General features: G+C 35.6%; 2 protein-coding genes across 3 annotated transcripts in view; both read right to left on the reverse strand.

The window, feature by feature from the left end:
• The window catches only part of LOC132193875 (uncharacterized), a 43,883-nt gene extending 33,868 nt beyond the window's left edge, over positions 1-10,015 (reverse strand). The window contains exon 1 of one of the 2 annotated variants that reach the window (XM_059614811.1): positions 9,691-10,015. The gene's annotated coding sequence lies outside the window, so the exon portion shown is untranslated. Of the gene's footprint in view, positions 1-657; positions 766-9,690 lie in introns of those variants that run through there. The other variant, XM_059614813.1, reaches the window with a different exon arrangement.
• Positions 10,016-10,232: 217 nt separating this feature from the next.
• Positions 10,233-12,319, reverse strand: LOC132193750 (uncharacterized). Its single transcript, XM_059614615.1, has 10 exons — positions 12,170-12,319; positions 11,921-12,111; positions 11,715-11,829; positions 11,568-11,651; positions 11,416-11,504; positions 11,184-11,363; positions 10,943-11,136; positions 10,754-10,890; positions 10,577-10,701; positions 10,233-10,525 (listed from the first exon to the last, which is right to left on the reverse strand). The coding sequence occupies exons 2-10, from the start codon at positions 12,044-12,046 to the stop codon at positions 10,361-10,363; spliced, it is 1,215 nt and encodes a 404-aa protein (XP_059470598.1). The 5' UTR covers positions 12,047-12,111; positions 12,170-12,319; the 3' UTR covers positions 10,233-10,360.

The raw sequence follows: 12,319 nt of genomic DNA on the forward strand, positions 1-12,319 counted from the left end.
TTTCAACTTTCAACCAAAATTTATTACATAAAAACACTAAAATTTTTAACCACAGTATGTTCTTTCAATAAAAATATTTTCGATCTTTCTCGAGTTAATAAAGAAAACGAGTTCAGCAGCACTCGGAATTCCTTTTTGAAACGCATCAAGTTTTTACTGCCGGCAGTTATATTTTTGCCGGCGAAAGCAAGAGAAGTTCTAAAATACCCTTTTCCTCTCAATCCTGTCTGGATATAATTTGCGAATGCAGACGCATTTCCTGCACGGCGAATGAATATCCAGCTTACATTTATTTATCACGCAAAAACCAATCAGATCTCGTCACTTCGAGAAATCGTAAATTTCGTTTGTGCGGCGAGTGAGGAAACAGGTTGCATTAATTTTTTACTCTCAAACGACTTCTGCGTGCTCAACTCTCGTCAGAGGTGAGAATCAAACATCAAACGCTCGACTTTGAAGGTTTCAAAACTGAAAAGAGGGTCCTTTGCTCAAAAGTGGTGCTCGAATCGATAAAAATCAGCCCGATTGATTTTTCATTCTTCCAGGCAAGAATGACTCATTTTTATTCACACCAAAAATGGGTCACTCGAGAAAATTCCTTTGTTTTTCTTATCAACTTGTTAGTTTTGTCGCTGCAAAGAAAAATTTGACACTTACTTATTTATTGTTAGTTGCTTTTTGAAAACATGTAACGGTTTTGGCCAAAAGTAATCCGCTCACTCCGCAGGCAGTTTCCGGCTTTACCGAGGCACCTGTTTCTTTTCACACCAAAAAAGAACTGCGATTTTTATCACTAAACTAATATGCTTGCGTCATATCAGCAGAATCGCACCTCAATTTTGAAATCATAATATTTGATTTTCTTCCAAAGATAAAAAAAAACATATTTATGGGCTTAATCAGGTTTATTGACTCCAAATATTGATTAGATAAAAACCAGAATAAATTAATAGCTGCATTTTTCAGAATAAAAATAAACTACAAATATTTATGCTTGAAGATAAATTATTTTAAGATTCAGCTAAAAATAGAAAAATAATCCCAATTTAACAAAATTAATCAAAAGAACTCGGAATTAATTATACTTGCCATTACAGATTTTCGTTAAACAAATTGTACAAAAGCAAGCAGGTGTTTAATTGAAGCAAGGAAATTCCCCTCTTGAAAACTGCGATTTGCCGCCCCTCCCGCCGAAGAAAAAGACGCGCATTGTTTCTCTCGGAAAGAAATATAACAACTAACGATGAGATGCTTTTGTGATGGCGCTTCCTCCCGACACTCGAATTAACCAAGCGTGGCTCCTGTGCGAGTTTTTTTCCTACCAAACGTTATCAAATGCGGTGGGGTTCGTTTGCGGCCGATCGACCCCTCACATTTCGAAACGGTTCCGCCGAGAGAGACAACCTCGGCGCGGACAGGTGTGCGGATGGGAAAAATCAAGGCAACCATCAAGATATGGGCCATTGGGAATCGGGTCACAATTAAGTTGCAAGCTTGCAACGGTGCAATTAATTAATTGCGCAATGGGAAGTAAAAGAATTTAATTTTCTCAAGGTTTGTATTTATTGTTTTTTTTTTTTAGTTGAAAGATATTGCTTGCTTATAGAAAAATAAAAAAATTAAACCTATATTGAGTGTCAAAACAAAAATACAGAAAGTACTTGTAGAGATTGGATAGTTTGAGTGTGATTTTTGTTTATAAAATACATTAAAAGTTTGTTTTTATTATTATTATTTTTATTAATTAATTATTATACTATTATTATTGCACCACTTTAATTTTAAATCATAGTGTAGTATTACAAATATAACTTATAACTCTAATTATTTTCTAATTTTGTATTTCTATTTCTAAATATAAATAGTTGAAGTTTAAAATAATTTACGGTTTAATTGTTTTAAACTTCAACTACACATACATTTTTGTTCATTATTTACTTCAAATTTTGTATGTTTCTTTAAACATTGTTGCAATTCAGATCATAAAAATTTGAATTTAATTAATATTTTATGTTTCTCTTGAACTCGTAATAATAATAATTAGTGACCTGAAATGCAATAGTACAAGTTAATTTATCAGACGCAGCGTGTGGCGTCTCCAAGCGTGTATAATTAATTGTTTTGATTTGCAAACAAGTTGGCATTTAATAATATCATACCAGTTGTGTTCATTATTACGCGGCATGAGCGCATCAAGCAAAATCAGATTTCACAGTGCGATGTTCGGAATAATCACACAATTGAGAGAGCTGCAGCCGCGCGATTTTCACACTCCTCTAGAGATCAACAACGATCTCCGCTAATTGCAATTAGCATAATGAGATCGAACGGTGAAATGCCCATATAATGACGCAAGCAATTGCGACAGAGAATCAATTGACAAATTCAATGATTAATTTTCTCTCTGCGTGCGCCATTGTGGGTTTGTAAAACAAAAGGCGATGCAAATGAGCCGTGAATTGGTTACCAATTATCGCAGTCGTGTTTTGCTTTTTGTCACATTTTCCGCTCCTGGGATGAGAAACAATGCGTCTCGTTCAGCCAACTGCTCGCAGACGGTTTGACACAAAAAAAGGCGAAGAAGAATTGCGAAAAGACATGCACGACAAAAGCGGCGTGCTTCTTGGGTTACAATTAAAATCTTCCGCTCACGTGCACGTCAGTCTGCGGGGTATAGATTTACGAAAGCTGCAGAAAACAATTAAAATAAAGAAATTAAAAAATACAATTCAAAGCTGGAAAATAAGATAATTTTCAAATAATAAAAAAAAAATAGCAAAATTACAATTAATTTTAAATATTGAAATATTCAATTTTTTTTATTTAAAATTCAATGAATTTCTGTGAGGAATACAAAATGATTTGTTAATTAATTATTTATAAACTTACATTTTTTACTTTCTCCTTGATTGATTCGTGAAGAATAAAGAATAAAAATAATAATTATAAATTTAACAAAAAATTATTTTAACATTGAATTTTTGCCTCTGTATTGATTATTAATTAAAATTCGACTGAAGTTATCATATTTTTGTTTTGCTTCATTGCGCCTTTAGTTTTTTGTCTCTTACATAACTTTTTGAATGAAAATTTTAATTTTAATGAGCCGAACGCTATGTTGCTAGAGATAATGGACTTAGAGCAGTTTTTTTTTGTTTACTAATAAACGAAAAGTTTGTTTCGAGAGAGCGTCTCATTACCGATTCAGGCCCGAGGCGGTCTTTCTCTCTGAAGTTGCCGCACAAATACAACGTTGTTGTATTTTTTGTCATTCAAAAACAAGTTGCTGGTAATTATTTTGGCTGCTCCAGATTCGGGATGACGGTCATTGGGTCACTTTTCGCCGCCAAGCCATGCAAAACAACGTTTCGACGAATGTTCACCGCGAGATTGTGGCGAAAGAATGAAAATTCTCATTGCACCGAGAGGCTGGATTTGCAGCTATTGAACGTGCGAACTGATCCGCAAACTTTCTCACCAAATCTATTATTGCGATCAGCATTATTCTTTTCAACTGCAGTGAGAGGAGTTCTTTTTTCTTTCTCTGTAAACTTTTAAATCGGCTGCTTTTATTCGGTTGGAATTTTATTTGAGCAGACCTCCCACGCTTTAGTTGAATTACGATAAAAAAATCTAAATTGTGAACGGATTTATTGTTTTAGGGTTTTAAGTTCTTGCACATCAACAGCATTTCAAGAAGTGATTTCTGATTCACTTTTAGATACTTTTCATGGCGACGCAGGTGAGATTTATTTTGTACAGACACGGAGAGAAATTATAGTTGACTGCTAAGGAAGGAGGAAAGAGAGCGGATTTGCTGCAGTAGTTGCTATTTGACTGTTTAATTAAACTGTTTGTTGATTATCCTGACTATAATTTGCCAAAACAAATCTGAATAAGTGACACTTAAAATTAAAAATGGATGTTAATTAAAAGAGATTTATTTTGACTGTTCAGTTAACTTGATACACTTGTTTATTGTTATTTATCTGGAGAAAAAAAATCATGTTTTTCGCTGTTTTAAAAATTCAAAGAGAATCTTCTGATACAATCAAATCAGACAAAACTTAATATTTTCATTTTTGTACTTACAATTATGATATATATTAAAGTACTCCTTTGCAGGGAACAAAATGGTTTCATTGATATATAATTTTTAAAATCTCTTTAATTAAAATGTTTTCCAAATTAAAAAAAAAAAAGGAAAAAGATAAAGAAATAAATTTTCACCCAAATACAAAGATTACGGTGATTTAAGGAAATATTGCATATTACTGAATTTCACCAAACAATTTTGTTATTAAAAGTAAAAATGTAAATTCGACCACAAAACATGAGTCACTGAGCAAAAAGTATTCACTTTTTTTTAGCTAAATTTAATGCTAATTAAAATTCCTTCATGAACTCTGCAGAGAAGTTTCATTCCTTATTTTGATGTTGATCTCGGCATATCTCCTTATTCTTTTTTAAGACAGGTGCGCTGAGCTCACTCATTTAGCTACTGGGTCGGTGGCTAGGTTATTGACTCGATTTTACTTAGCAGTTTCATCGCTCTGCTGGCTGGAGCCGCGTTTTTCATTATAATTACATATGATATTGCCCCAGCAAGGGTCCTTTTGCGGTGTCACTTCCCCATTATTTCGAGCTAGCCTCAAATAACCTCTCAGGATTTATTGCGCTCTGATTGTGCAGCGCCGAATAAAAAAAAATGGCGCAAATAAAGGAAATTGTGCAGCTCGAAATCGAAAAGACCTTGGATTGGGCACGCCCGATTAGAAATGCACGACGTGAGCAGAGACGCCGATTGAAAATCTGGGCACACACACACCGAGCCGATGTCAAACATGAGAGGTGTGCAAATAATAATTTCCAGCCGTCTCGCAGTTGCTCACACACCAATCAAACATCATCAACTGAGGCTCAAAGTCAACTGTTTGTTGAAGGATTACTGATTTGCGAAGGCGTTTAATTTGAGGTGAAAGTTAAATTATTGCTTATTTCCGCTTATTTCCTTTATTTTAAAAAGGTTCAATTATTAAAAACAAATTAAATTGAATTGTAACTCATCAAATCATAAAAAATAAGAAGATTAATATTTTTTACGATTTTTACTTTACAAAAAATCTGTTACTATTACTAATTATTTGATATAAAGAAACACAAAATAAAAAAGCTTCCACATTTCGCCTTGATAATTTGAGAAAAAAAATGAGATTAATTTTCAATGATGTCCGACAAACTCATTTTAGTTTATTTCTTCCTCTCTCAATTTATAGTCAAATTTATGAAGCATAATTTTTGACACTTTCTAAATAAAATTTTGACTTTATACAAGACTGTTAATTTTCAAAATCAGCATTTATAAATAAGTATTATTTTAAAAAAGCAAAAAAGATTTGCATTTTTTGTTTAATTAAGATTATTATGCCAGCTAAAGGTATAAAATAGGTCGAAGGTGTCATAATTTCATAATCCCCATTCACATTCAAGACAAAAGTTCGCTCAAGGCGATTTCTCTCTCTCTGGAGTGACTCCAGCATTATAATATTTTTCGAGTCGTAAACAACGCCTCATTTGAATCCGAATCGCATCCAAACTGCTAATCTACTCGCCTAAGCCCCACTCTGATTGAACCAAATTATTTAAGAAGAGAGGAGGCAATTTCATTGTTCTCCAGTTTAATGAGGCATGAAGGATGAGAGAGGCAAACGGAAAAGGCGGCGCGGGCGAACAAGACTTGGTTCCTCTCGATTTGTATATTTTCGAATGTGCACGCGAAGGAGGAGTTGCTCATTCGACTTTATTGTTTTGGCTCTCGATGGGAGCTTAATACACGTGTCACAAGAAAAAGAAGCGAATTTATGCGTGCTGTACTTTCTGGAGATCGTGCCGGAAACTGATAATTTCATGCTCTCCGAGTTCTCCGCCGTTTGACGCGGGGCTTTTCTGTTATGTAATAAAACATGTTCGCCGCCAAACGATGAGTTTTCTTGCTTCAATTGGCAACCGTATTTGCGAGAGTTGAGACAAAAAAATGTTACAAAATTTTGGAAAAGCCTTCTTTTCTGATGCAAAAAGATTAAGAACAGTTGGTAGGCTAAGAAGGAAGTTTTTTTATATCTGTTCAGATCTGTGCAGAGCCACTGACTGTGAAGAGAGGATTAATTTCTTGGAGCGCAAAGAAGAAGTGTTTCTAGAAGCAGAAACGTTTTTATGTGAGCCTGCTTTTTAAATGTAACAAAATGATAAAATAAAAATTCCGGATAATAAATAATTACAAAATTTTATATATAATTCAAAATTTCCTTGAATAATTTTGGCACTTTCTTCTCTCATTTCAAAATCAAATTTTACTTTAAAATATAAAAAAAAAATCAATTTTTCATTTAAAATCTCTGCTGGCACAAACATGATACATGTGTAGCATTATTTGATGTTCATTACGTGGGGAGTGCTGACCGAGTCAAGCGCAAATATTTGCCAAACATGTTGTCATAATGTGCATTCGGATGCAAAGAGAGGATGCATGCTGATGAGCCGCCTGATGAGCGCGATCCGGTCACAGCTCAAAGGCTTCTCGTCCCATCCTATCCACCCTGCAGGGCTGAATGGGCTGTGTCAGCGCGGACACCTGATCCACATTATGTGCACGTTCGCTCATCCAGCCGGGGTTTAAAGAAAAAAATGCGGTGTATCAGCTAGCGAGGAAACGACCGAGTTATGCGGGTGTTTTGTTGCATCCAATGTACCACCGCGAGTGCGCCACAGTAAAAAAAGGAGACCACCTTTATGGAAAGGAAGTTTGAAATGATATGGCTTAAAAAAATGCCCTGGTTTCAATGTTAAACATTCAAAATTCTTTAAATTCTTATCCGGCATTTAACCTTCAATTTTAAAACTCTTAAATTTACAAATGATTGATTTTGATAATTTAAACTTCAAGCAAAATTAATGCTCTTAGATTTATTCAATTAAATTAAAAAAATGCAAGTTTCGACAGACAGGAAAGGTAGAAACAATTAAAAAGTACGAGGAAAGCTTGTCTCTCTCTAATTGGAAACGCTTTAATTGCCGTTCTAATTCAGAAGCGATTGTTCAAAGCTGAAATAATTGATTATTATAAATGAAAAAGCAGCAGTCACTTCGCTTTATTCGCGATATTCTCTTTTTTGAACTGCAGACACAGCACACCGAGCAGGTCGTTTCATTTCACGAGATATTGGAGCGGAAAGAGGAAAATAAAAGAGCGACGTGTTCTATTTGCACGTCAACGGGCAGCAATCGGATCTCGGATCGCAATAAAAGGTTCAGCATGGCAAATAAAATATATATAACGCCTTAATTTGCGATTAATTAAAACACCACAAATATTTACAGATTAAAAATAGGTTTATTAACAATATCAAATGGAGATTAATGAAAAAAATTTAAATATATACAAAATTGTAATAAACAATATTTTTTATTTATTTATTTTCTATAAATCTTCATGTTCTTTTTAAAACTTTATTTATCATAGTTACAAACTTTTTATTTATTTAAATTTATTAAAAGTATATAATTTGGCGAAATTTCCTAGTTTTACTGGGAAAAAAAATGAAGAGAAATCTAGCAAAAGGAACCAAAGTAAATTTGACTTTTCTCTGAAGTTTGTATACACAAAAGGACATTATTATGGTCGTGAAAAGTCACACCTGTGCATGTGTCAATCCACATCAGTCCTATTTTGTCGTCAAAATATAGCTTTCCCACAAAGAAAGCTACAATGAAATCTCGAAACACGCTTGTAGATTGAAAAGTGAAACAAAAGCGCGGCCAATCCTGCTTTTTCTCGAATAAACGCAGGGCAGGTGAGATTTATATAAACGGGCTCTCTGTTTGGATGTTCGGAGAAAAAAGGCGCGCGATTCACCTGAATGGAGCTGTGAGAGGCGTCGCCAGTCTGGCCGCGATTATCACATCTCGAGTTTCGAGTAGAGTAACCCACTTTTTTTGTACGAATTGTGCGCGTGCTTTTCACTCCGCCTGAGGAGAGCCGAAAGGAGATGAGACCGACGCAGACTCCGCTGCTGGACCGGTGAGCTTTCCCTCGAAAAAAAAAAAGAAACAAAACACCTGCTCTTCTGATGGACAAATAATCAGAGAGGAGAAGCTCTTTTGAATTAAATTATCCGATTCAACTTTCATGCACAACTTGTTCTTTATATTGAAGGAAGTCAGTTTAAATTTCCTGCTTTTTCTTTACATTTCGTTAAATTTAAAAATTGTTATTATATTTTATTACAATTCAAATTGATTAAATATTTTAATAAAATTGATTGATTTGTTTTGAATTTTTAAATAAGAAAGATCTTATGAAATGGAAAAAAACTTCAATTCTTTCGGTAAATTTTTGCCATGGTTTCTCAGCTCAAGTTTCGCAATCTTACAAGATTTATATGAATTTGCATCGCTGCTGGAGTTGGCGAACAATGCCATTCTCTTGTTTTAATCCTCGTAGCACTCCCTTGGCGTTCTGCGCGATGCAATTGCAGCAGAGTAATTATCCAGTCAAGTGTGAGACTGCGAGACTCCCAACAAAACAACAACATCATCATCTCATACGTTTATAAAAATAATCTCACTCGTTTCACGCAAAAATATCTTCAGAGTTCTCTCACAGGAAAATCGCTTGTGTCGCAAGAAACAGGCGAAAATAAAAATGCGCACACATCATGTCTATGTATCAGAGTCGGCGTCATAACAAAATGGAAATTGTGGTCTTTATCAAATGAGCGACTCGTTTAATAATGTTGCGTGTCGGCACAATGGAAGCGCCGATTGTGTTCTCACAGCCCGTAATTAATCGCAATTGCGCCGGCAAGGACGCCAAATCAGCCTTAAAGTGGAAAAGGAAGTCGTTAAAAGTGCAGCGCGCAGGGTTGGGAAAATATATAATATGGCTTGAAATTTCTCTTACTTAGACAAATGAAAACGAAAATTGGCTGTTGTCACACAGATTCTCCCACAGATTTCATTTATGGAGGCTGGCAATTTTAAATAAGGCAGTTTAATTCATTTTAATTGGAAACTATTAAAATAAATCTTTAAATGGAAAAAAGTACTGAAAAACGGGTAAATATTAAAATAAGAATTTTTATTGGAATTTCTTTTCAAAAGTAAAGATAAAGTTTTAATTTTTGAAATAATATTCATTAGTAAATTTTATCATGTAATTTAATATATTAATTAATTTTTGTAACTTAAAAACACCCATATTATTAGGCAAAGCGATACACATACGCGTGGCGTGGATATCGTTTAATATTGAGATTATCTGGAGCACCTGTTGCAAAAGCCGTGACTTGCTCATTGAATTATTAAACAACCTGCTTCGTATATTTATAGTGACACGCGTTGCGAGCGTAAAAAATCGCGAGGAATAATTTCGGCGCAACACTTTCTCTTTGCGGCCAAATCAAGATTAACAAAAATATAAATAAAAAACTTCAGGTGTCGGCAACACCATCATGCCTCTCCCGATTGCGAATGGCGACCTCTCCTAATTATAGTGTTTTATTTTATTTGCCAGCGTTAATGATAATTTACGGCTTTCTCTTGGGTCGCATTGTATTTTTCTTTTATATTTTCTCTGCCAGAAAAATTTATTTATCAAATTAAAAAAAAAAATTGAATTAAATTATAACTTACCTGAATTAAAAGTCGAAAATCACTTTCTCAATCAAATTCGAAGGTCGCGTCACTTTGTATAATCCAAATCCGCTCATTAGTCAGGTGACACTTGTCTGTATCGGGTGACAGTTTTCGCCCAACACGGTTTTCGACACGAGCACTTCGTCTTTGGTCGAAATCAGCAACACAAACCCGAAGCTTGGACAACAATCGGCACGTCAGGAGCACGTGTGTTTGTTGGCATCGAACAACAATCGGCTACTGTTTTGCTCGCTCGGCGGAGAAGCACGACTGTCCTGTGTTTGCTACCTGCTCGGCAACCTTCCTGTCCCCTCTCCTCCTGCCTGTCGCCCGCAGACAGCGGCTGGACAGCGGCAACTCGCATTCCCCACGTCCGCCCCTCCCCCTTGACAGACGCATGCTTGTTTTTGTTGTGGTGAAATTTTTTTTTAAACATCTCAAGATAGGCAACCTGCGTCACGGGAAAGATTTCAGGGTGGCCTAACTATTTCCAAAAGGCTTTAATGAAGCTTGATAGAATTAATTTAAATTTAATGATATTAAGGATTTATTTTGGTTTTTTAAAATTTATTCTTTTGTTTAAAATAATGCAGATGCACAGCATTTATGCAATATAATTTGACTTCCTCTTCTAAAAGAATTTGTAATTCTTTAAATCTTCCAATCCCTAATTGTACTCTTTCATGACAACGGCTATTTTCTGCAGCGCCAAATCAACCATCTCTGCAGTAATATGGTGGTTAATTACAAGCCGGATGAGCTGAGCTTCGAATGGTACGGCTTTTACGCAGATATCTTTTCCTCCCAAAGCGCTGAGCTGCTCGTCGGTGGTCTATAAAATAAATTAATCTTAACATTTGAAACAATGCAAAATTTAAATCACCTCTTGGAGTTTTGCACAAAATTCTTTGGCGTCGACTCTTTTCGGGTCAACTTCAAACACCAAAATATTCGTCTGCATGCTGTCGACGACCACTTTGAATAGAGGATGATTCAAGGCAGCAATTCCTATTATTTAAAAAAAATATTAAAATTTTTACAATAAAAAATTGCAATAGACCTTTAGCCAGAGCTAATCCGTTTGCGTGGTCCACAGCCAGACGGTCAATCATCGAATCCAGGGAAACAATTCCAGCCGCGGCAATAATTCCACACTGCCTCATTCCGCCACCCAGGGCTTTACGAAGTCGCCTTGCTCTATTTACAAAAATTTGTGATTTTTGTTAAAAAATATTATTTCTTTTTTCACCTAGCAATAAATTCCTTTGGGCCGTGCAAAATTGATCCGACTGGAGCTCCGAGACCTTTGCTGAGGCAAACGCTGACCGATGAAAAGCCTCGGACGATTCGCTTTGCAGGAACTCCTAAGTAAACTGCAGCGTTGTAAATGCGAGCCCCGTCCATGTGAAGGGGAAGGTTGCGTTTTTTAGAAATCTCCACAAGCTACAGAATAATTTAAAAAAAAATCACTGATTGTAAATTATTCAAACCTCGTCCAACCACGACAGAGGCAGAACTCGTCCTCCGCACTTGTTGTGAGTGTTTTCAACGCAAATTAAAGCTGTGGTCGGTTCGTGCAAATCTCTGGAGCGAATGTGCTTTTGCATCTCGGCCAGGTCAAAAGTTCCGTCTGGTAAATTTTTTACCGTGTTTATCGAAACACCGCCGAACTAATCAAAAAATTTGTTTTATAATTTTTTTAAAGGGCACAAAAGTTGTTACTTGGCAAACTCCAGCTTGCTCGTACAGAAACATGTGGGTTTTGTCTCCAGTAATCATTTCACAGCCTCTCTGGTTGCAGTGGGTCAAAGCTGGTGGATTATTTAATAAATTTATCGAATTTATCAAAAAATAAAAGAAAAAACTTTACAAACCTGCAATTAAATTGCTCATTGTACCACTGGGAACATACAGTGCTGCTTCCATTCCAATCATTTCAGCCGATTTTCTCTCCAGCTCTGGAAAAATAATACATTAAAAAAAAATTATAATAATAAATAATTTTTATATTTATGGCAAACTTTGAACAGTTGGATCTTCTTCATAAACGTCATCTCCAACGACGGCACTTGCCATTGCCTGACGCATAGCATCTGTAGGTTTTGTGACAGTATCACTTCGAAAGTCTATGTCAATCTGCAAAAATTTATAAATTATAATAATTTTTGGAAATTAAAAAAAAAAAGGATAATTAGAATAATTATTGCTTGAAATTGTATATAAGCACCATGTCTGACGAGTTGTAGACCCTGGAAGTGACCGATGAGTAGCTGTAGAACCTCCCGACCTTGAACTTTCGCTGTTTGGCAGTTTGCAAAACCTGTTGCCCTGCCCTGAAAAAGCCTCTCAACATGAGAACGAAATTCGGCACTCTTGGAGTGCTCTCGGCTCAGCCTTTGAATGATGACAAGCACTTTTCTGTGGGAAAGCCAGATATTTATAATTTAGATCAACAGATTAAACATTTCAAACTTGCCCTTATCTCGAACAAATTGATAAGAAATTAAAATTTGTGGTCCAGCGGTGGAAAATCATCACAAAACTCAATTCTCGCGCAATTGACTTACGCGCCATCTGCGTACAAATTTATTTTGAGCAAGTTCATGCAGGTGGCAGCACTGACAAT

The sequence above is a fragment of the Neocloeon triangulifer genome, unplaced genomic scaffold, assembly GCF_031216515.1.
Source record: "Neocloeon triangulifer isolate White Clay Creek 2 clone unplaced genomic scaffold, ASM3121651v1 ptg000005l, whole genome shotgun sequence".
Lineage (NCBI taxonomy): Eukaryota > Metazoa > Arthropoda > Insecta > Ephemeroptera > Baetidae > Neocloeon > Neocloeon triangulifer.

Coding starts and splice junctions, on each gene's coding strand:
- LOC132193750 (XM_059614615.1), bottom strand. CDS start 12,046: ATGTTGAGAGGCTTTTTCAGGGCAGGGCAACAGGTTTTGCAAACTGCC. Junction 11,830..11,920: donor TCTACAACTCGTCAGACATG/GTGCTTATATAC, acceptor AAATTTTTGCAG/ATTGACATAGACTTTCGAAG. Junction 11,364..11,415: donor AGCAAGCTGGAGTTTGCCAA/GTAACAACTTTT, acceptor TTTTTTGATTAG/TTCGGCGGTGTTTCGATAAA.